Here is a 21753-nt window from a genome sequence, read left to right as displayed (position 1 = left end):
TGAATCAAACCAACTATATATTATATGATAAGATGGTGACAAGAGGAGACTACATGATGACAGTAGAAAAGAGAAAACAAAAACTAAATATAAGGAAGCTAGTAAATTGGGGTTTGTTTTATTGGTGGATCATATATGAGATGTATGATCAAATGGTGGATCATAGTTAACATAAATGAGTTTAATGAAAGAGGGTGACATTGTAGCCAACAATAGCATCACCGGTGGTAGGATCAAACCAATTGGTCTTAGCGAGAGCATAGCCACGAGCCAGACGGAAGAGGCCAGTGCCACCCACAATTGGCATCTCACGGACTGGGTTCATGGCGGAGTTCTTTCCCAAAATGGTGAAGGAGCTTCCATTGTAAGGACCATCTATGAAGGAGTAGCTCAACGCCATCATCAACCCCAACTCTTGTTGGCATGATGACGCGTATAACCCTTGTGCCCGACCCAACAACTTTGATTTTGGGTCGGGAGTTTCGGTTAATGGGTCATCAGCCATCGTGATTTCACCAAACAAGGTGGAGAATGATCTATTTTTGTCAATTGGTTGTGCCACCTGAACTGCACTTGGGTTCTTGCCACTTAACGTGTCATGGAAGTAGAATTGAAGGTTTGTGACTGTCTCCTTCTTGGTTTCAACTTCAAAACTTGCACCCCAATTCCCTGCATTCAATTTCAAACTTTGAGTCCATTCTGCTATTGCACTTATTACAAGTATCATCATCACCATTTGCTTTGACATCTTTGATATTTGTTACACACTTAAGAGTTATGGCTTTGCATTATGTCCAAGTGATATTACTTGTTTATATAATAGGTCTCGGTATGAGTCATGCTTCTTTTGATTCTTTCTTTATTTCTCTTGAGGAGTCGGTGTACCTTTTTTTCTAAATGTTGGATTCGGGCATGGAAATTTTGTCATTTTTTTCCTCAACAAATATTCAATTCAGAAAAGTGGTTTAACAACATTTTTGATTTTTCAGTATCAAAGGGGTCCACTTGTTACCTAATTTCTTCCAGGAATGGCAGTTTAGCTGCTTTTACTTGATAAAATGGTTGTTTTGAATTGTGTCACGTTACATCAACAATAGTGTTGATAGTGGTTGAAAGCTAAACAAAATTTCATTATCATTATTATTTTCTTTCACTGGCTACAATTTACAAAAAATAGTGTCCTGCAAAGTGTAAATGATATATATTTTTTGGTGAGGTAAATGATATATTTCACTTACTACAATTTACACGTAACATTGATTATTATGTTTGCCATTAGTGAATATTTCACAGCAATGCCTGAAAAGAAAAAATGGAGATAGATCACCTGGTCCAAACGGTATCTTAATCTCTATCCCGAACCAATTAGAGTGCTACTTTTTATAACTTTTTTGTTTATAATTTTTTTATTTATTCACGTGTTAATATGTTATTGACTTGGGATAGAGAATGAGACATGGTTAGAGACAGGTGATCCCCATCTTAAGGGAAGCACATCTTTGGTCACATAATTTCTATCGCTTCATGTGCTAGTTGCTTCGATTGATTTGAAAACATTTAATTATTAAAATTTTAACTTAAATATATATTTTACAATCAAATGTATAAAGTGTAAGACATAATATACACTCATTATTAAGACCCCTAAAGAATGACATGTGGTGAGGGAGAAATTGTTTAGGAAGGGAGGTTGTAAACAAAGATATAAAAGTTTGATCAATTTTTATTTTGAAGGAGTTATGTTCTATGGGTTTTAAACTTTTTTTCACTTTGTTATTGTAAACTAATGAATTGAACGGAATCAAATTATATAGCAACTTATTTTTGTTCATTCAGTTCCATAGGACAAATATTTAAGGTAACAAAGGCTTTTCCTAGCCACCTATAATGAACTTTTATCATCAAAGACATTCTTGCCTAAAAATTACTTAGAAAATTGAACTTCGAGTAAGAAAATCTTAAAGTGAGAACATATGACACTCAATCTTGAAGTTGTTTGTTACATCAGCATGACATCCATTAAAGTAAGCAACCTTGAGGAAGAATCAGAATGCTTTAATCATTGAAGGGAAAATCATAATATCTAAGCAGTGGTGTACACACTAATATTATGGAGTTGAACAAAAACAACAAATGTTTTAAAAATAAAGAACAGTTAACCACCAATAGAAGTGTGTGTATACAGATTACGAAGGGTGAAAAATAAAGAGATAATTATGGTCACATTTGGCTACACAAAGAGCCATAAAAAAAACTAAGATACCTACCAAAATTGTCTTTTAACTGTTCCACTACACTGTCTCACAATAAAAACATAAATAAGTTTGATCTCAAAATGTTCATTTCCAATTCTCACCAATCTGCAGGACAAAACTAATTGACAACTCCTCAGTTTTCTTCAACATGCTGATCCTCCACTTTTTCCACACTGCATTCAAATGTAAACAGGTCAACCATGCTAAAACTAGGCCTAAACAGAAAAAACAATTAGTCACTGACAGAAACTCTACCACTTGGATAAAGCTAAGATCTTCCCAACAATCAAATATCAATCTGGCTAAATGATACAAAATTCTTACTAACATTCTTGCCATTACAGGAAAGATAGCATAATTGTTGTGCACAAAAAGTAAAAAATATATTGGTATGAAGAATATAAAAAGGATAGAAGGTCATCATTAACCAAGAAATGTTCTAACCTAGCACTACCAAGGCAATGCTGCAAAATCAAATGTAGCAGAAACCTAAGCTAAGGTTACAACAATACAAGAGAAGCCCGTAAGGGAATGTTGAAAATAACTTTAAAAAAAAGTGGTATGATAAATTACATTTGATAGAAAAACATATTCTGAAAGGATTCTACCAGCAAAAAAGTACAAATCAATTAATCGAATGATGACATCGCACATGGGCAAGCTATAATTATCTTATTTCCTCGATAGCGTCAGTTAAAGTAGTGATATAATACACATACAGAGCTGAATTTAACTCACGAGGAAACAAATTAGAAGACAAAGCAAAAGTGAAACATCATGTGGAAATGGCAAAGCAATGCTGATGACCACATCAAAACAAGAGAATTAACTGTTATACATCTTTTCTTCTTTCTTTAGCCTATAGTTCTACCATTGCCAAAACTCAAAAGAAGCCTAAAGAACCTAGTTGTAATTCCAAAACATTCTAATTTCAAAGCTTTTAATTAGCATACAGGGAACACAATCATGCATCAAATAACTAACCAAGGCAATCAAGATGTGCAGTATACATGTAGCAATTGGCATGCAAACAAAACAAGATGGAAGAGGATATTTTCTCATCTCTTTGGTTCCAACCATGTTACTGGAACCAAAATGTTCTATATTTTCAATTTCATGTGCTGTTCACTTTATAAAGTATACCAAGTATAGGATAATTGTTATCATTGACAAATCTACCAAAAGCTGTTATAGGACTACTAAATTAGTTCTATATCCATTACTGTTATTGCTGACAAGTGACAACAAACCTTCTCGGACGAGGATCAGCAAGCAGGATCTTCCTCCAACTCTTCTCAGTTCGATCTTCGGGCGAAGTAGCACGTCCATTGCCAGAACCAAAATCCTTCTTCCCAAACCCACCATCACTTTTTTCCACAGTCTCCTTAATCTTCACGCTCTCAAGCTGTTGATCAATCTTCTTCCAATCCTGTCCTTTCTCCGCCAAAACCTGCTCCCTTGGTTTCGCCTCTCCGAATGGATTCGGACCCTTAGGCTTTACCACATTCCCAGAATCACTATCTGGGCTGCTTTGATTGCTCGCCGAAATGGACCTAGGTTGCAAAACAAGTCTAGGCCTTCCACCACCACCACTACCACTCCCAGGTCTTTCACTTCCACCGTTGGATTCAACCTTTTTCTTGTTCCAGTTATCCGAATCAGCTGCACCACTGGCACCAAACCCTACTTTTCTTTCCCTTTCAAACCCACCACTACCATTACCACTTTCAATTCCAACGTTTGATTCAACCTTTTTCTTGTTCCAATTATCCGAATCCGCACCACCACTGAAACCAAACCCTATCTTCCTCTCTCTTTCAAACCCACCACCATTAGAACCAAATCTCCGCCCCTCCATAACGCTCTTATTCGAAACCCACCTATCAGATTCATCAGCACGTGATTGAGAATCGAAAAAACCTCCTCTTTCCCTTTCTCTCCTCTCAAACCCATTCCCAATACTCGATTTCTTAACAGAAGCCCAATTATCAATCTCATCAGCCCTCGAAGGAGCCGAATCACGATTCAAATCCCTAGACCCAAACGAACCACTTCTCCTCGATTCATCAGAAACCCTAGATGAGCCCCACCGAGAATTAGAACCATCATCACCGCCAGGACCAGAATTCCTTCCACCACGGTCGCCGTAGGATCTGAAACCACCGCCAAGGCGAGTACGGTCGCGTTCAATCTCCTCAGCAGTTCTCTCCCTCGGAGCAGTGGGGAGTGACAATATATTCAGATCCTCATCAGGCTTGGCAGTGAACTCAGCCAAAGAGAGAGTCTGAGGCTTCTTCTTCTTCTTGGGTTTGGTGGCGGCGGCGGCGGCGAGGGATGGGAAATCAGAGACAGCAGGTTGAACAGGTTGGGGTTGAAGAAGTTCAGATTCATGTTCCTCAGAATCGAGAGCCCAAGCACCAGGTTTGGACCAAGCAGAAACAGTAGCAGCCATGAATCAAGAAGAAGAAAAAGAAGAAGAAGAAAAAGAAGAAGAAGAAAAAGAAGAAGAAGAAAGAAAGAAGAGAATGCAGAAACAGCGGCGCCGCCGGAGATATTTATATACGGTTAGGAACACTCTATCTATCTATATAACGTAATCAACGCTGCAAAATTATCTTTCTGTTTTATTTAATATAATAATAATAATATGTATCAATTCACTCTCTCTTTTTTGTGAGTTTCTAATTTTTATTATTTTCTATGTGATTATACGATTATAATTAAATTTTAACAATATAATATGTAATTTAATATTATTATTGGTTTATTTATTTAAAGAAGATTAATTTAAAAAAAAAATCTTTTATTTATTACAAAATATAAAAAGGAAATGTGAAAAGAGAGATCCACATTTAGTCAGAAAAATCTATGTGGATAGTATAGTTTGACTACACTATCACACGTTAGGTATATGTTTTAAAATATTTACGAAAGTAGTGTATTTTTAGGGAAGTCGTATATGAGATCCACGATTTTGGGGAAAGTCGTCGTGGATGGGGTCCACGACTTTGGAGAAAGTCGTGAATGGGGTCTTTTAGTTTTATAACTGATAATAATATATAATTATACACTAAATATGACAATGTTATGGAATTTTTATAATAAGGTTATGGTTCGAGTTGTTTCTAACTTCTCTGAAAACGATGAGAAGATCTACGACTAGCATCATCTCCAAGTTATTAGTTCCATTGAATTAAAACAATCATATCCTAAATATTTCAAAAAATCCATAAAATCAACTCCATCAAGTCTATCAATAACCGAATCGACATTTTCAAATCAATAACAATCAACCAAACTAACCAACCAATTTTCGAACCAAAACTATGTAGTATTGATTTCCCTATTGTACTTAGGGATACGTAGGAACAAGATAAACTCTTATCAGACACAAGTATAAAAAATAAAATATTTTGCTTTACTAATTGAATTTTAAATGAACAATTTTTAAGGGTATAAAAGTTCATGTGATTAGCGAGGGTACCATTATAATACAAGCGGACGGGGTGCTAATACTTTTCCTGATCCGTAATCGACTCCCGAGCTCATAATCTCTTTCAAATACTATATTATCCAAATTGGATATAAACGAGAGTTTTCTACGTTTTAACCACAAAAACGTAGTGGTGACTCCAAATCAATTAGGGGAGGTAGAAATCGAGTTCACATCTTTCTAAGTCGTAGAGCCAGTCTTCCAACGGAAAATCGGGTCGCCACAATATATAATGTGTGAGAAGATCATCACACAATATTAGCATCTGACTCAACATAGAATCTAGTTTCAGGACCTTAGAGTTTGAGATTCTATAGACACTGCTTGTGGAAGGGAAAATTAGTATATAGAAGTATCAATAACATTTTGAAAAGTACATTGTATTTATCTTACTCAACACATATGGGTGATATTTAATAACCCCCATTGAGTTTTATACTTTAATGTTCTCTCATCTTTAAATGGAACATTATATCATACCATGACAACAAAATAGAACCTAAGAAAAATATTTTTAATTGATAACCAATTTCACTTAGTTTACTAAATTTTTCAATTTGCAAATAGAAGTACATTGGTAGAAGCACATAAATGCTGAAGTATTTGTTCTACCAATCCATACAATATGATAAACAAAGGATTCATGAATGTGTGCAATAATGTAATTCACTTTGGCATTTCATCGAACATAATATAAGTGACGTTAAATGAATAGAAAAATTGATATTAACATTATTTTGGCATGAACTTAAGAGAAGGTAAGCAAATGTGTTGATGGATGATGTGTGAAAACCTTTTTCTATTATATAGTTAATATATATTATAATAAGGAAGAAAAATATATAGTGTGAGAATATACTTAGAAAGGAGGTGAAACCATTTTGGAGGAAAAAATAAATGAGAAATTGACATATGACAATGAATAATGTGGGATGACTTTTTTTATTATATAGTTAATATATTAATAGATTTTTTAAGTTCCACTCATAGTTTTGAAAATTAGAAATCTTTGTTATTGCTTAATAAATTGTTATATGTGTTACTTGCCCCTTGTTTTCATGTTTTGGAACCTATATTTAACTTTTGTAGAATTAGGTTTGAAACTAACATATACTATAAATTGTTATATATTATACATGTTATTAATCATGAATTGTATTGTTATATATTATTGTGATCATGTGTTTTATATTTCCTAGACTACATAATTATTATATATGTTACTATCAAATAATTATAAATTTCAAATTGTTTACTCATCTATTTATGATTTATATTTTCTGATAATAATAATAATAGTTATGTTTTTCTCTTATGTACAAACAATACCTCATAGAATATATTTTGAAATTTCAATTGATGCATGATTTTGTTAAAAAATTCGGAAAAATTGAAGAATCAAACCAAACCGAACAATATCTTTGTGTTTGGTTTGATCATCCAATTACACAAAAATCAAACCAAACCTTTACAATTTTACTAAAATAAATAAATAAAAGAATTAATATTTTCTTTAATTTAGTAATAAATAAATAAAAAGACAAATAAATATTTTCACTTCACTAAATATTTTCACTTCACTAAATATTTTCTTATGCTCCTACATTAAAACATAACAAGCAACAATAAATTTAATACCTAATAACTACAAATTCTTGATTTTCTATCACAGGGAAACAAGATGATGAATTGTGAGAGATAAAAATAAAATAAATAAATAAATTTGGCTTCTTTCAATAATTAATTAAGTAACCAAACATAGTTTTAAAATATCCTACAATCCATCTTATTTAGTGATAATATCACCTAGAACAAACACATTACTGAGTCTATAACTGACTCCCAAATTCAGTTTTCAAATTAAAAGACCATTATATTCTTAAAATTGAGTTTAAAAAAATTTCTACACTTTAATCGTAAAAAATATTATGGCAACTCCAAACATGATGTGTAATTGAAACTCAACTGAAAATCAAGACACATAAGTAAGATAGATAGTGTAGTTATAAATAAAATAATTTATTTAATATATTTTATGAAAGATAATATATTTAATATATTTTATGAAAAATATAATTTAAATTCACTTGTAAACTTCAAAAATTATGAATAGCTTACTATAATAAAATACATTTTTTAACTCAGAATGTCATTATTGTGCTGATGTATTGTGTTGTTTTTGTTATTATTTCTATAATGGTATTACTAATCCTGAATTAATATTTTTTTAGGTTGAATTGGATATTCATTTAAATTGTTATATATATATATATTGAATATAATGAATGAATTTAAAATTATTTAATATTAGAATTGAGTCTATAATTGACTCACAAATTCAGTTTTCAAATTAAAAGACCATTATATTCTTAAAACCTAGTTTAGAAAAATTTCTACACTTTAATCGTAAAAAATATTTTGGCAACTCCAAACATGTTGTGTAATTGAAACTCAACTGTAAATCAAGGCACGATAAGTAAGATAGATAGTGTAGTTATAAATAAAATAATCAAAATGGAAGATAATATATTTAATATATTTTATGAAAAATATAATTTAAATTTACTTGTAAACTTCAAAAATTATGAATAACTTACTATAATAAAATACATTTTCTAACTTAGAATGTCATTGTTTTGCTGATGTATTGTGTTGTTTTTGTTATTATTTCTGAAATGGATATTATTAATCCTGAATTAATATTTTTTTGGGTTGAATTGGATATTCATTTAAATTATTTTATATATATATCGAATATAATGAATGAATTTAAAATTATTTAATATTAGAACAAACACATTACTGAGTTTATAATTGACTCACAAATTCAGTTTTCAAATTAAAAGACCATTATATTCTTAAAACCTAGTTTAAAAAAATTTCTATACTTTAATCGTAAAAAATATTTTGGCAACTCCAAACATGTTGTGTAATTGAAACTCAACTGAAAATCAAGGCACGATAAGTAAGATAGATAGTGTAGTTATAAATAAAATAATCAAAATGGAAGATAATATATTTAATATATTTTATGAAAAATATAATTTAAATTCACTTGTAAACTTCAAAAATTATGAATAACTTACTATAATAAAATACATTTTCTAACTTAGAATGTCATTGTTTTGCTGATGTATTGTGTTGTTTTTGTTATTATTTCTGAAATGGATATTATTAATCCTGAATTAATATTTTTTTGGGTTGAATTGGATATTTATTTAAATTGTTTTATATATATTGAATATAATGAATGAATTTAAAATTATTTAATATTAAAATTATCCATTTAATTATATCCACTAAAATATATTAACTTTAATAAACGATTTTTAATGAAATTAATTTTCTAAGATATGTATAAATTATGTATAATTTTGACACTCTACTTATTGCATACATATAAGCTATGAAACACGGATACTGATACGCGTGTCGGGTACGATACGTATTCGATATGTCGACACGTATCTTTTCCAAAATATAGGATACGATATGTTCAGGGACACGCGTATAAAATAATAAAAACACATAAAATATGATAAAATTATAAGTGTAAATCAAAATATCCAAAGTAAAATATATAATGGAAATTTAAAATCAGTGCCATCCATAACAAATCTATCTTATTCTATTTTAATGAAAACAAATCTATCCTAAAATCATTGCCTTCCATAACAAATATATTTTATCATATTTTAATGAAAACGGATCTATGTTATTATGTTTTATTCGAAACGAATCTATCTTATCCTATTTTATTGAAAACGAATCTATCTTATCCTGTTATATTGGAAACGAATCTATATATCCTACACTTTACTGAAAACGAATCCATATATCCTATATTTTATTGAAAACGAATCAGATACGTGTCTTAATATTTATTTATTTTATTTTATTTTTTTAATTTTTGAATACTCTATGGATACATATCTTTCGCAAATCTGAGCGTATCCGTGTTAGATACGTGTCGGACACCGACACATGATGGTGTTTGACGAATCCGTACTTGAGAGCATATAAGCATGCTTATAAAATCATGGTTTGGTCCACCTTATGAATAAAATCTTATTCCTGCCCTGTCAACATCTCTACGAGCTCTTCCACCCTATATATATAATTTTTTCTTCTCCTTCAATCACAAATTCAGAATCTCAGCTGTATCAATGGCTCATATTATGAGCCCCTTCCTTCTTCTTTGTGTTATTCTTTTCACAGGTTCGTCTCATTGTCTCGTGCTTAAAAACATAATAATTGAGTATTTTCATGATAAATTATTTAAAATAACACTTTAAGTGATATATTTTTTGAGATAATAGATATGTTTCCGTCACCAATCACCCAAAGACTATAATCTTTCAACTTGTACCAATGTTAGATCGTATTTTTATATTTTCTATGCATAATTAGTTTATCACCAAAGTGTGATGCACGGTTAAAATTAAACAAAGAAAAATAAGTTAAAATCACAAAATATGTTAAATGCTATATATTATACCAATATATAATTTTCATATATTCCAAAATTATTGGACATATTTCATACCCTAATATTTATATTTCTAATTTACCTCCTGTTATCTATGTAAAATTAAATTACTACATGATATTATCTTCATAAAATTAAATTTACCATTTAGTCGATAAACTATCAGAGTCACTTGGTGGAAAAAATTGAATGGAGCTTACAATTTTTTAAAAGGAAATTATAGCTTTACAATCTAGCTTTCACAAAGCAATAATAACTTCTAATAATCAATTTTACTTTTTGAAAAGTTAACAAATTACATTACTTACCTCACATTAAAATGCCCAATACTCTTTCATCTTCTATCCATTATAATATATTATTGGGGAATATATTTTATATATAAGTATACCCACTTAATAATAATAATTAATTAATAAAAAACTATATAAATAATAAATAATTAAATAAATAAATTTAATATGTTATTTTTAGTCATTTACATACTTCAATCACAACCTATATTATTATAAACTTTCTATATTGACAACTATAAAACAATTACAAAATAAGAAACTTACAACTGCAAATTAGTTTTCAAGAATAAACCATTTGAAGCACACATTAAAATACAACATATATGTGGAATATTATCAAATATCCTTAACTTTTTTATTATATATTTTTACATTTTTTTGAACATATATATAGAAAATGTTACAATAATTAATTGAATAATAATCTATTTATTTTTGTTTTCGAATACAGTTACTATATATTAAAATGCTATATTTTGTTTTTGTTGTTGAAGTTTTAAAACATTATTCTTTTCTTTCAATTTAAAATTTGTGTTTTCATGTCAACATTTTATTACATGCACATCTTGTTTTGTAATTCATTTAAACAATGGATTCCTTCAACCAAATTATTTATATTGATTACCTCATTAAAAAAGCATTCTCAATGATTCCTTATAATAATGATGTGGACGAAAAATATAATGCGCGGATAAATAATCTATTATTTTATTTTAAAATCACTCTATTAAAGTTTAAAAATGATATATTACATGTGAGAATAATCAAGTAAGATTCACAATAGTATAACGCCATCTATAATATGTAATATTTCTTTTAAGTGTAATCTTCATATATGACATTATCAAACTCTAGGTATTTATTATTATTCATGTAAATAACTTATTAACTATGATAACTTTTTTAAACAGTCAAAATATTTACAAAATGTTATTTGTTACCTTCATGAATGGACTTTCATTTAATGTAAAGTTACCCGTCAAATAATAGTATTAAAATTTATATATGGTTCCAATTTATTCATAGATAGATTAAAATGTAAATTTTTTGATTCATGAAAGTGAAACTTATTGAAAGAGTTAGACATACACATTAAAAAAGATTAATTCTTTATCTAAGAATACACTTAGTTATACAAAAAAAAAATATTACATCATCCTATAATCATTAAAAACTAGGTAGTTTAGTAAGTATCCTATATATAATATGGATGATGATGAGTTTTGAATATGAGCTTTTAAGAAATATGGATGAGATCCTCAATCATATTTACAATCACGTCCCTAACCAATTACAATGAAGTAAAATTAATAAATGTATGAATATTTAATTTTTTTAACTAACGTGACATAATATGATTGATCTGGGACAGAGTTTGGGACATCAGATCATTGTTCTAAGAAACATATGAATTTTTTTATATGAAATCTCACTCAGAATGAGCTACAACTAGCTGAGGGAGAATATATGTTTTTAGGTTAGGTTTCAAAACGAAATTATGAGGGGAAATATGGTTTAATAATTTTGTATTTTATTAAAAATGACTAAAATTTGAACTTTTAAAAAATCTGTCATATTTATATTTAAGCATTTATATCGAGTAGTGGAATATTCAGTACATAAAAGTATCTCTACTCGAGTGTCTTTTCCTGCTCAATTTTTAATGACATTTTTCTTGGCTTTTATTCTTGATTAAAATAATAACATAGTCATTTCCTACTTTAGATGAGAGATGATTAGTTAAAACTTATAATTTATATACCAGTTAAGTTTCGGAGGAGAATAAAAGAAAATAGAGAGTTTCGGAGGAGAATAAAAGAAAATAGAGAGTTTAAAAATCATACAGCATATTTATAAGATATCTGAAGTATTCATTTTTTCTTTCATCCATTCCAAAAGTCAACTCACCTGCCACGACAGGTTTTGAAGTGAAAGCTTTACCCTATGATTACTCTGCCATAAGTGAAGTAAGTCACATTTCATATTTTGAAGTGTATTCCAAATATATATTACTGAAAATTTGACTCTAATGGTGGGTCCTCATGTTTTGAACCTCAGTGTTTGAAACAACCTCAGAAGCCTCAATATAATGGAGGAATCATCAAAAACCCAGAACTGAACAATGGACTAGAAGGTTGGACTGTATTTGGAAATGCAAAAATAGAACAGAGAGAATCATCATGCAACAAATATGTTGTAGCCTATAACAGGAAGCAACCTTCAGATTCTGTCTCACAAAAGATTAACCTTCAAAAGGGGATGCATTATACTCTATCTGGTAAACTTTTATTACTCAAATATCATAAATTTCACACACTTCCAATCTAGCTTTATTGTTATATTATGCTGTTATTGCTATTGTGGTCATTGCGATGCTGATTGCAGCCATTGCAGTGTGAATTATTTTATGATTAAAAACTATTTTTGAATTCGATGCGGCCTCATGCAGTCCAAATGCGGTCCGATGCGGTTGCATTGTTATTGATATTATGGTTGGGGGTTGAATTATGCAGGTTGGATACAAGTGACTGGGAGCAATGTTCTAGTAAAAGCAACACTCAAAACAAGCAAAGGGTATACCCTTGCTGGTGCCACTTATGCTGAGTCACATTGTTGGTCTATGATTAAGGGTGGTTTCACAGCAGATACATCAGGACCAGCTGAGCTATATTTTGAGGTACTTCTGTTGGGTTCTGGATAATTGTCCTGTGTTTTTATTTTTCAATGGAAGTTACTTAGTCATTAGTCATTTTCTAAATTTTCTTACTGTTGAACATGCTGAACTGTGTAGAGCAAAGATACTTGTGTGGATATTTGGATTGACAATGTGTCCTTACAACCATTCACAGAAGAGGAATGGAAGTCTCATCATGTTAAGAGTATTGAGAAGGTAAACATTTGTTATATATAGTTTTGTACTGCATATATTTCTCACTGAAGGCATCATATTTCTCACTGAAATTATTAGGAACTTACCAAATGATATTATTTGGTAAAGGGTGTATCATGCATGGATTTTTTTTTACATAACTTCAAAGTTCAGACATATATCAACAACATTGAGTTTTTATCTTCATTGCATATGTGAATTTCAAAGATACCAATGGAATATAGTTATAGTGTTGTATGCAAAACATCTTGTACAAAATTCATGAGATAGAGGGGTTCTTAAATAACCTTTGTCGTATGATATATGGCAAAGAGAAATAGGAATGAATGTACAATAAGTATAATAGTGATGACTTGGGTGCAGGCACGCAAGAGGAATGTATTACTAAAAGTAGCTCATAAACAAGGGAGTTCGGTAGGAAATGTGGCCATATCTATTAAACAGAAGAGGTCAGGGTTTCCATTTGGAAGCGCCATAAACCATAATATCCTGAACAACACTGCATACCAAAACTGGTTCGCTTCTAGGTTCACAGTTACCACATTTGAAAATGAACTGAAGTGGTATTTCACTGAAGTTGTACAAGGGAAAGAGAACTATGAAGTTGCTGATTCCATGTTACAGTTCGCAAAGCAACACAAGATTGGTGTTAGAGGCCACTGTGTATTTTGGGATGATCCTAAGTACCAACCTAGTTGGGTTCCTTCACTCTCCCCATACCAACTTAAGTCGGCCACTCAAAAGAGGATTCTATCTGTTGTAAAAAGATACAAGGACAAATTTATTGCATGGGATGTTGTTAATGAAAACCTTCACTTTTCATTCTTTGAAAGTAAACTTGGACAACAATTTTCATCCAAGGTTTTCAGTGTGGTTCACAAAATTGATCCAAGAGTCACTTTATTCTTGAATGAGTATAATACGGTCGAAGAAGAGACAGACAGTTCAGTAAATGTGGCAAAGTATATTCGGAAGCTCAGACAGATCAAAAGCTATTCTACGTCTAAGGGAATTAAAATTGGGGTTGGTCTTGAATCTCATTTCACTCACACTCCAAACCTGCCTTACATGAGAGCTTCCATTGATATGCTTGCCTCCACTGGTTCACCTGTTTGGATTACTGAATTAGATGTTGCAAACCAACCGAAGCAGGTAAAGTTCAATAACATCAAAGCAACTCTTAATTTTCCGTTGCATGAAGATTCTTATTTCATGACACTTCAACAAAGATTTACTTACTGAAGTACTTGTTCATAAAACATTAATGAATGATGATTTTAGCTATTTATGCATGCATTATATTAATGTGATTACAGTTTTCTAATATATACAATTTTTGCAGGCAGAGTACTTTGAACAGGTTTTAAGAGAAGCACACTCTCACCCAAAGGTACAAGGCATTGTAATGTGGACAACATGGTCACCAAATGGTGAATGCTATAGGATTTGCCTGGTTGATAAGAACTTCAAAAACTTGCCTGGAGGGGATGTTGTGGACAAATTGCTTCGCGAGTGGGGTTCCAAACCAGTATCAGTAATTACAAACCAAAATGGAACACATGAGGTAAACCTTTTCCATGGCGATTACGAAGTCACAATCAGCGACCCGGCCAACACGGATCACCACTTCACTCAGCAAGTGCAAGTGCTTCCAGCAGATCAACCAGAGAAAACAACAACTCAAGTATTACAAATTTCTATTTAGATGTAGTTATAGCTTCTGCCGTTCTGCGTATTAGTCTTTCGATTTTTAATCATGTAATCTGTAAAAGGAGTACTTATACTAATTGCAGTTGTTTGAATAAGAATAGTTCAAGATGACAGAGAAGCATAATTGGTAACCAAATTTTGCTGATAATTTAAGAGGTAAAACTCAATTTAAAATTTCTAATGTCACTTAGTGTAGGGGATGAACTGAGACAAGTTTTGTTGAGCTATATCAAAAGACAATGAAGTGTGTCAATTTACTCTGGTTCCTTGGCAATTCAACAAGTAAACTCTTAACTGGCTCAGACCAAACATTCATCAACCATTAAACTATTTTATATGTTCCTATCCACCCTCCTCTACACATGTAAAATAGCTTCAAGTGCAAGGCAATGCAATTACAATTCCAATCCACAAGAAAGGTGGACCCTACCACCTAACCTCACTGGCCCACTTGAACATAGAGCACTAACCTTCTCAGTATTTAACTCACTTGTCCAAGCAATTCAACATCTTTGGTTGTAGTAAAACACAAGGGATTTTTATGATTATGATCTAGAAGACCAAGACCACACACATCATATTTTATGATTATGATTATGATTTAATGGTACCTATATTTTTGGCCAATGTCTCTAGTCAACTAAACACAAACACAGGCAGCACAAAACCATGACCAATGCACTTCACACTCTCTAGTTCTTTTTCCACTCAAATTTCAGACACGCAAGTTCATTTTTTTATACTAATCAATAATGCATCCAATCAAACTTTGCATAAAAGAATGAAAAAAAGGGACAAACACAGCGTCATCTTATCATCTAATCAACATTTTTTCTTTATATAACTTGAATTTGATATGATTTGATTCCTCATCACTTATTGATAGTAATTAATGATATCATTATAAGATTAGGACAAAAAATCTTCCCTCAAAGTACAGAAAAGGAAAAACAATATCACAGCTGGCAAGAAGAATCAATGGCTAGTTGAACAAACACCACTGCACTTTTTATTTTGTGTCTGTGACATATCCACTGCCCATTTAATTGCAACACGTGGGGATCAAGGTTTTTTTTCCTCTTTATTTTTCATCCCTTGTTTTTGTGAGATACCATTTATTACTCTTAGCTTTTGCCATGAATTCGTTCACCAAATTCCTGAGAGACGAGAGGGACCTTTTGCCTTGGTGAGTAGAAGAAAAGGGGCATGTTCTTTTATGTCCTTTCTTTCTTTCTCATAATACACATACACACATTTTTTTTTCTCTCTCTCGAATTATTACTTCAGAAACCATTCATTGTACAGATGGATCATCGATTATAGAGGTGGTTTAGTAGCTAGCTGGAATCTTCTGCACTTGCATCATGTGTTTAACTGCCACAACTATTGTTATTTTCAGATAAAAATCCAACTCCGTTTGACCCATTTTGGAACAAGAAAAAAAGTGGAAACCTTTATTTATAGCTTGTCTTCATTAGCCTTTGTAATGGTTCCAAGTAACGAAGAGTATTGGATCTCACATACCCACTACAGCAATGTTATAAAACCGCTAAAATCTATGACTGCGAGCAACCCAAGAAAGTAACTAAGTAAGTATGAAATTGGTGTTTATTCTATTTTATTCTGCAACATGATTTAATGAAATTATTATAAAAATATAAATGCCTCTTTTTGTTTGCATGTATAATGGTGCAGTTTAAGAATATAGAAATCATAGAGAGACTCAAAGTATGGTTATTTGTGGCGTGCTGTGATGGTTCCTCGTGATAACTCTGGCATTGTGTGAGTTTCGAGAAACCAAGCTGAGCCACATTCACCACAGTAACGTGTCTCCATTTTCATGGTTTTGAGTCAAATGAGTAGCTGAAATAAAATCTCACCTTTATTCACCAACTTTGGTTTCAAGTTTCAACCTTTCTCTATGCATTATGCACAAGTGAAGAAGAATAAGAAGAATAAGCATAATGGTAGATCTGAAGTGAAGACTAGAGTGTGTTAAAGTTTGGTAAGAAAAATCAAAGATCTTTCTCAACGATTTTCAGCTAATTTTATGCACATTACTCAATCATGCATTAACTCTTTCCTATATGGAATTCCAATCAAGTCAAAGATCTCATTGAAACATAGATTAATAGTAATAATACTTGTCTTTCCAAGGTCTCAATAGTGAAGATATGGAAAAACCCTCTATTTTCTGTGTGTTTGTTATAACCTTCATGCTTTGTGTTCTGTCCGAAACTGCTATATCAGAAGATGATTCTGAAGCACTTCTAGCACTGAAATCATCCATTGATGTTGAAAACACACTTCCATGGCAAAAAGGAAGTGATGTGTGTGCATGGTTAGGAGTCAAAGATTGCTTCAACGGAAGGGTCAGAAAGCTAGTGCTAGAATACTCAAACTTAACTGGCACATTAGATTCAAAGATCTTAAACCGTTTAGATCAACTTCGAGTTCTCAGCTTCAAAGGAAACTCACTCTCAGGTCAAATCCCTAACCTCTCTGGCTTAATCAACCTCAAGTCACTTTTTCTCAACAATAACAACTTCTCCGGTGAGTTCCCAGCCTCCGTCACCGACCTCCACCGCGTCAAGGTTATTGTCTTATCAGGAAACAGAATCTCCGGCGAAATCCCGGCGTCTCTGCTGAAACTCCGGCGACTCTATGTACTTTACCTTCAAGACAACTTCTTCACAGGGACAATCCCGGGTTTCAACCAAACCGGACTCAGGTACCTGAATGTATCGGATAACCAACTTTCCGGCGAGATTCCGGTAACTCCTACATTACTCCGGTTCAACGAATCGTCGTTTTACGGAAACCCAAGACTCTGCGGAGAAGAGATTCAAAGAGCATGCAAAAGCAGCAGCAGCATTGTTTCTCCACCTTCTACTAGTCCCAGTTATCCGATGAGACCAGAAGGGCATAAAAGTAAAACAACATGGAGCCGTAAGAAGCTGATAAAAGTAATAGGAGGAAGTGTTGGTGGGGTTGTTTTGTTATTAATATGTTTGGTTTTGTGTTGGTGGGTTTGCAAGAAAAGCAAAGGAAGTAGTGAAGGAATTGGTGACGTGGAGGAGAGAGAAGAAAGAGGTGGAGGAGGAAATGGTGGTGGTGGTGGTGGTGGCAGAGATGGTAATAATGAAAGCAAAGAAGGGGTATTTGCATGGGAGAATGAGGGTGTAGGGAAGTTGGTGTTCCTAGGAGCAGGGGATAGAGAAATGAGATACAGCTTAGAGGATTTGCTGAAGGCATCAGCAGAGACATTGGGGAGGGGTATAATGGGAAGTACATATAAGGCAGTGATGGAGTCAGGGTTCATAGTAACAGTGAAGAGGTTGAAAGATGCAACATATCCAGGGTTGGAAGAGTTTAAGAGAGAGATAGAGATAATTGGAAGGCTTAGACACACTAATTTGGTGCCACTAAGGGCTTATTTTCAAGCTAAGGAAGAACGTCTTTTAGTTTATGATTATTTCCCTAATGGCAGCCTCTTTTCTCTCATTCATGGTATGTATCTCCATCTTCTCATTCTCTTATTTCCATATTTATTATTGGGCTTAATTGTAGATGTTGTTTCTTTATAAACTATTATCAAGGTGGAATGAGTGACTTAAATAGTTATAGCATTTAAAGGCTCTGGATATGATATTGGGGACAATATTTTACTTCATCAATTTATATATGCACATTATGGGCTAGCCATACTCCTACTCGTCCAACCAATCTGGTATGATCATGATTAAGTCTGAATATTGTTGGATTTCATTGCATCGAATTTTGGTTCAAAATTAATTGTAATAAATATTTAAGGTTGGCTAAGAAATGACCATATACTGCCCTATGGTCACCCATTCTAATGACATCTATATGTCTCTCAAGAATCATTGATTGTCTATTTCTTAAACATATAATATATAAATGATTTAACAAAATATCTACATTATCATTTATCATTTCATATATAAAATGATATGTATTATATTTAGTCGATCTAAGGTTGGTTTCGATTTCAAAAACTGAACTATTCAAGATTTGAGGTCAGTTTAGATTTCTAAGTCTTGAAAAAAATAGTCTGACGAATATTTAAGAGTCCTTAATGAAAGACCCTACCTGGGCACTAGGAGCTGATGTTTTTAATAATTGTTGTATTGAGTGTTTGAAAAGTATTATTGTGTTCATAATGTTTAGGTAATAGGGCCCCTCCTCCTATATCCAATTATATCTATGCACTGAGTCTTTCACTCTCACACGGATTTTGTTAAATTAAATAAGTATGAATGGTCTTGCTTTCCTTGTCACGTTGTTTAATGTAATTTCAGACTTTATAAAAATGTGTGCTCTCAAATTGACAACTAATTTATAAGTGGGACCCATGTTAGTGTTGTCACACTCAACCCATTTATAGATTAAAGATAGTTGAATGAGTTTTTGCTATGGTGCACTACCATATACTTCAATACTGATCTAACACGAAAAGCTATTCCTATATTATAAAATATAATAGATATATGAAATAAATGCATTGATCTTTTCAAGATAATGCAATACCAATAATGTAGTAGTTAAAACTGGTTATTTGTGGGGAAAACATATGTCACTGTTGCATTATTTTGCAGAGCATTTAAAAAATCAAGAAATGGGAATGAGAGATCACATGTTCCAAATGATGTTTCATTCCTTGTCTCAAGTCAATCAGAATGTTACATTTTAATATTTTTTGCTTTTAAAATTTTTCTTTTATTCATGTGTTAATATGTATTGACTTGAGACATGAAATAAGACATTATTGGGGACAGGTAATCCTACCGATGAGGCTGGGCCTATGGGTTAGCTAGCCTCTTATAATTGAGATATGAGGGTGACTTAACATGTCTCTTGATATGAAGAGTTTTACTATTTTTCTCCCCTCCTTTTTGGATTAAGTGGTATTATCATGGTGTGGTTAAAAATTGTTTGTAATTTCTTTATTTGAGTGTGCTTGATTTGTTGAAAATGAGGGACTAAACTATGCAATTTTTTTACCCTTGTTTGACTTCAAAATTGGCTTCTATATTGGATGAGAATTTCTCCATAAGACAACATAAAAGTTATATTTTGTGTCCCCCATCAAACCATAAGATGCATTAAACACATCTGAGTCTTTGAAGAATCAGAGATTTAGATAAAGATTTCATTGTAAGGATGCCATATGTGCTAATTAATAGGCTATAGGATGAAAGTGATAACTATCTTGTCATGTCAATTGCTGTGTAAAGAGAATTTTGTGCATTTCAACATTGCTATTTCATGTCATATGACAGAAGAAATGTTGCCATGACTGTAATGCAGGATCGAAAACAACCGGTGGCGGAAAGCCTCTTCACTGGACATCCTGCCTTAAAATTGCAGAAGATCTTGCAACCGGCATGCTCTATATCCATCAGACAAACCCCGGCTTAACTCATGGAAACCTGAAATCTTCGAATGTCTTGCTCGGCTCTGACTTTGAGTCCTGTCTTACTGATTATGGTATTACTATGTTCCTTAATCCTGACTCAATGGATGAACCTAGTGCCACTTCTTTATTCTATAGAGCGCCCGAATGCCGTAGCTTTCAGAGGCCACACACTCAACCAGCTGATGTATACAGCTTCGGCGTCCTTCTCCTTGAGCTTTTGACAGGAAAAACACCCTTTCAAGACCTTGTTCAGGCACATGGCTCCGACATACCTAGGTGGGTTCGGTCTGTGCGCGAAGAAGAGACGGAGTCAGGGGATGACCCAGCCTCAGGAAATGAAGCATCAGAAGAGAAGCTTCAGGCTCTTTTGAACATTGCAATGACATGTGTTTCACTAGTACCGGAGAATCGGCCTACAATGAGAGAAGTTTTAAAGATGATAAGAGATGCAAGAGGGGAAGCTCATGTTTCATCTAATAGCAGTGATCATTCACCTGGTAGATGGTCAGATACTGTTCAAAGCATTCCAAGGGAAGAACACTTGAGCATATGATTGCTGATTTTTTCGACTAGTCAATAGTTAAAACTAAGCATTCTGATTTTTCATGAATTGGTTATTCATTCCATGCATTGCATAACTAGGTGATACTGAAACTCATGCTGTAAGGACTAGATTCTTAACCTCTTGTTTTGTGAGTATATATGTGCAGTTTAGAGGTAATGGATTCATTTACACATTCATCAAAGATTCAGCATTCCAAAAGATTCTCAGCATAGTCCTTTTTTCTTTCTATGATGTGTGCTTTCTATTTTATTTTATTTTATTTTCTGGATGGTGTTTAATGCTACAATACACACATGTTTTTGATGCATCCTTTAATATGCCATGACCTGATAGTTTTGTTAACAAATATAATTTTCCTCTGCACATACTTATTTAATATGAACATGTGTATTACTGTCCCTATATAAACCCAAACCAAAATTTAAGTTTAAGAAAAAAGCCCAACATCAAACTATAGATTAAGATTGGTTATATTATCCTAAAACTATTCTCACTCAAACACACTTAATAATAAAGTTGTTATGATGGGATCAAATACGTTCGTGCACAAAGACTAATCAGAGTGCAAAAGGTGAGGTGTCAAGATGAACATTGACATCACTGTCAAAAAAGAAA

General features: G+C 32.4%; 4 protein-coding genes across 4 annotated transcripts; 2 read left to right on the top strand and 2 right to left on the bottom strand.

The window, feature by feature from the left end:
• Nucleotides 160–798, bottom strand: LOC109363299 (dirigent protein 23). Its single transcript, XM_019609513.1, has one exon. The coding sequence runs from the start codon at nucleotides 746–748 to the stop codon at nucleotides 182–184; it is 567 nt and encodes a 188-aa protein (XP_019465058.1). The 5' UTR covers nucleotides 749–798; the 3' UTR covers nucleotides 160–181.
• Nucleotides 2082–4772, bottom strand: LOC109325720 (eukaryotic translation initiation factor 4B3-like). Its single transcript, XM_019558241.1, has 2 exons — nucleotides 3506–4772; nucleotides 2082–2428 (listed from the first exon to the last, which is right to left on the bottom strand). Exons 1-2 carry the CDS (start codon nucleotides 4705–4707, stop codon nucleotides 2389–2391), a joined length of 1242 nt encoding a protein of 413 aa, XP_019413786.1. The 5' UTR covers nucleotides 4708–4772; the 3' UTR covers nucleotides 2082–2388.
• On the top strand, nucleotides 9917–15316 carry LOC109363475 (anti-sigma-I factor RsgI6-like). The gene is made up of 7 exons (XM_019609740.1): nucleotides 9917–9966; nucleotides 12454–12500; nucleotides 12592–12811; nucleotides 13047–13210; nucleotides 13325–13423; nucleotides 13787–14575; nucleotides 14766–15316. The coding sequence occupies exons 1-7, from the start codon at nucleotides 9927–9929 to the stop codon at nucleotides 15126–15128; spliced, it is 1722 nt and encodes a 573-aa protein (XP_019465285.1). The 5' UTR covers nucleotides 9917–9926; the 3' UTR covers nucleotides 15129–15316.
• LOC109325703 (inactive leucine-rich repeat receptor-like serine/threonine-protein kinase At1g60630) lies at nucleotides 16601–21387 on the top strand. The gene is made up of 3 exons (XM_019558221.1): nucleotides 16601–16722; nucleotides 16829–18643; nucleotides 20465–21387. Exons 2-3 carry the CDS (start codon nucleotides 17308–17310, stop codon nucleotides 21124–21126), a joined length of 1998 nt encoding a protein of 665 aa, XP_019413766.1. The 5' UTR covers nucleotides 16601–16722; nucleotides 16829–17307; the 3' UTR covers nucleotides 21127–21387.

This window comes from Lupinus angustifolius, chromosome LG13 (genome assembly GCF_001865875.1).
Source record: "Lupinus angustifolius cultivar Tanjil chromosome LG13, LupAngTanjil_v1.0, whole genome shotgun sequence".
NCBI classification, from domain to species: domain Eukaryota; kingdom Viridiplantae; phylum Streptophyta; class Magnoliopsida; order Fabales; family Fabaceae; genus Lupinus; species Lupinus angustifolius.
The sequence above is the reverse complement of the archived record's forward strand: the minus strand, read 5'-3'. Positions and strand labels throughout refer to the sequence as shown.

Coding starts and splice junctions, on each gene's coding strand:
- LOC109363299 (XM_019609513.1), bottom strand. CDS start 748: ATGTCAAAGCAAATGGTGATGATGATACTTGTAATAAGTGCAATAGCA.
- LOC109325720 (XM_019558241.1), bottom strand. CDS start 4,707: ATGGCTGCTACTGTTTCTGCTTGGTCCAAACCTGGTGCTTGGGCTCTC. Junction 2,429..3,505: donor GCTGATCCTCGTCCGAGAAG/GTTTGTTGTCAC, acceptor ATTTGAATGCAG/TGTGGAAAAAGTGGAGGATC.
- LOC109363475 (XM_019609740.1), top strand. CDS start 9,927: ATGAGCCCCTTCCTTCTTCTTTGTGTTATTCTTTTCACAG. Junction 9,967..12,453: donor TTGTGTTATTCTTTTCACAG/GTTCGTCTCATT, acceptor CTGCCACGACAG/GTTTTGAAGTGAAAGCTTTA. Junction 12,501..12,591: donor ATTACTCTGCCATAAGTGAA/GTAAGTCACATT, acceptor TTTGAACCTCAG/TGTTTGAAACAACCTCAGAA.
- LOC109325703 (XM_019558221.1), top strand. CDS start 17,308: ATGGAAAAACCCTCTATTTTCTGTGTGTTTGTTATAACCTTCATGCTT. Junction 18,644..20,464: donor CCTCTTTTCTCTCATTCATG/GTATGTATCTCC, acceptor ACTGTAATGCAG/GATCGAAAACAACCGGTGGC.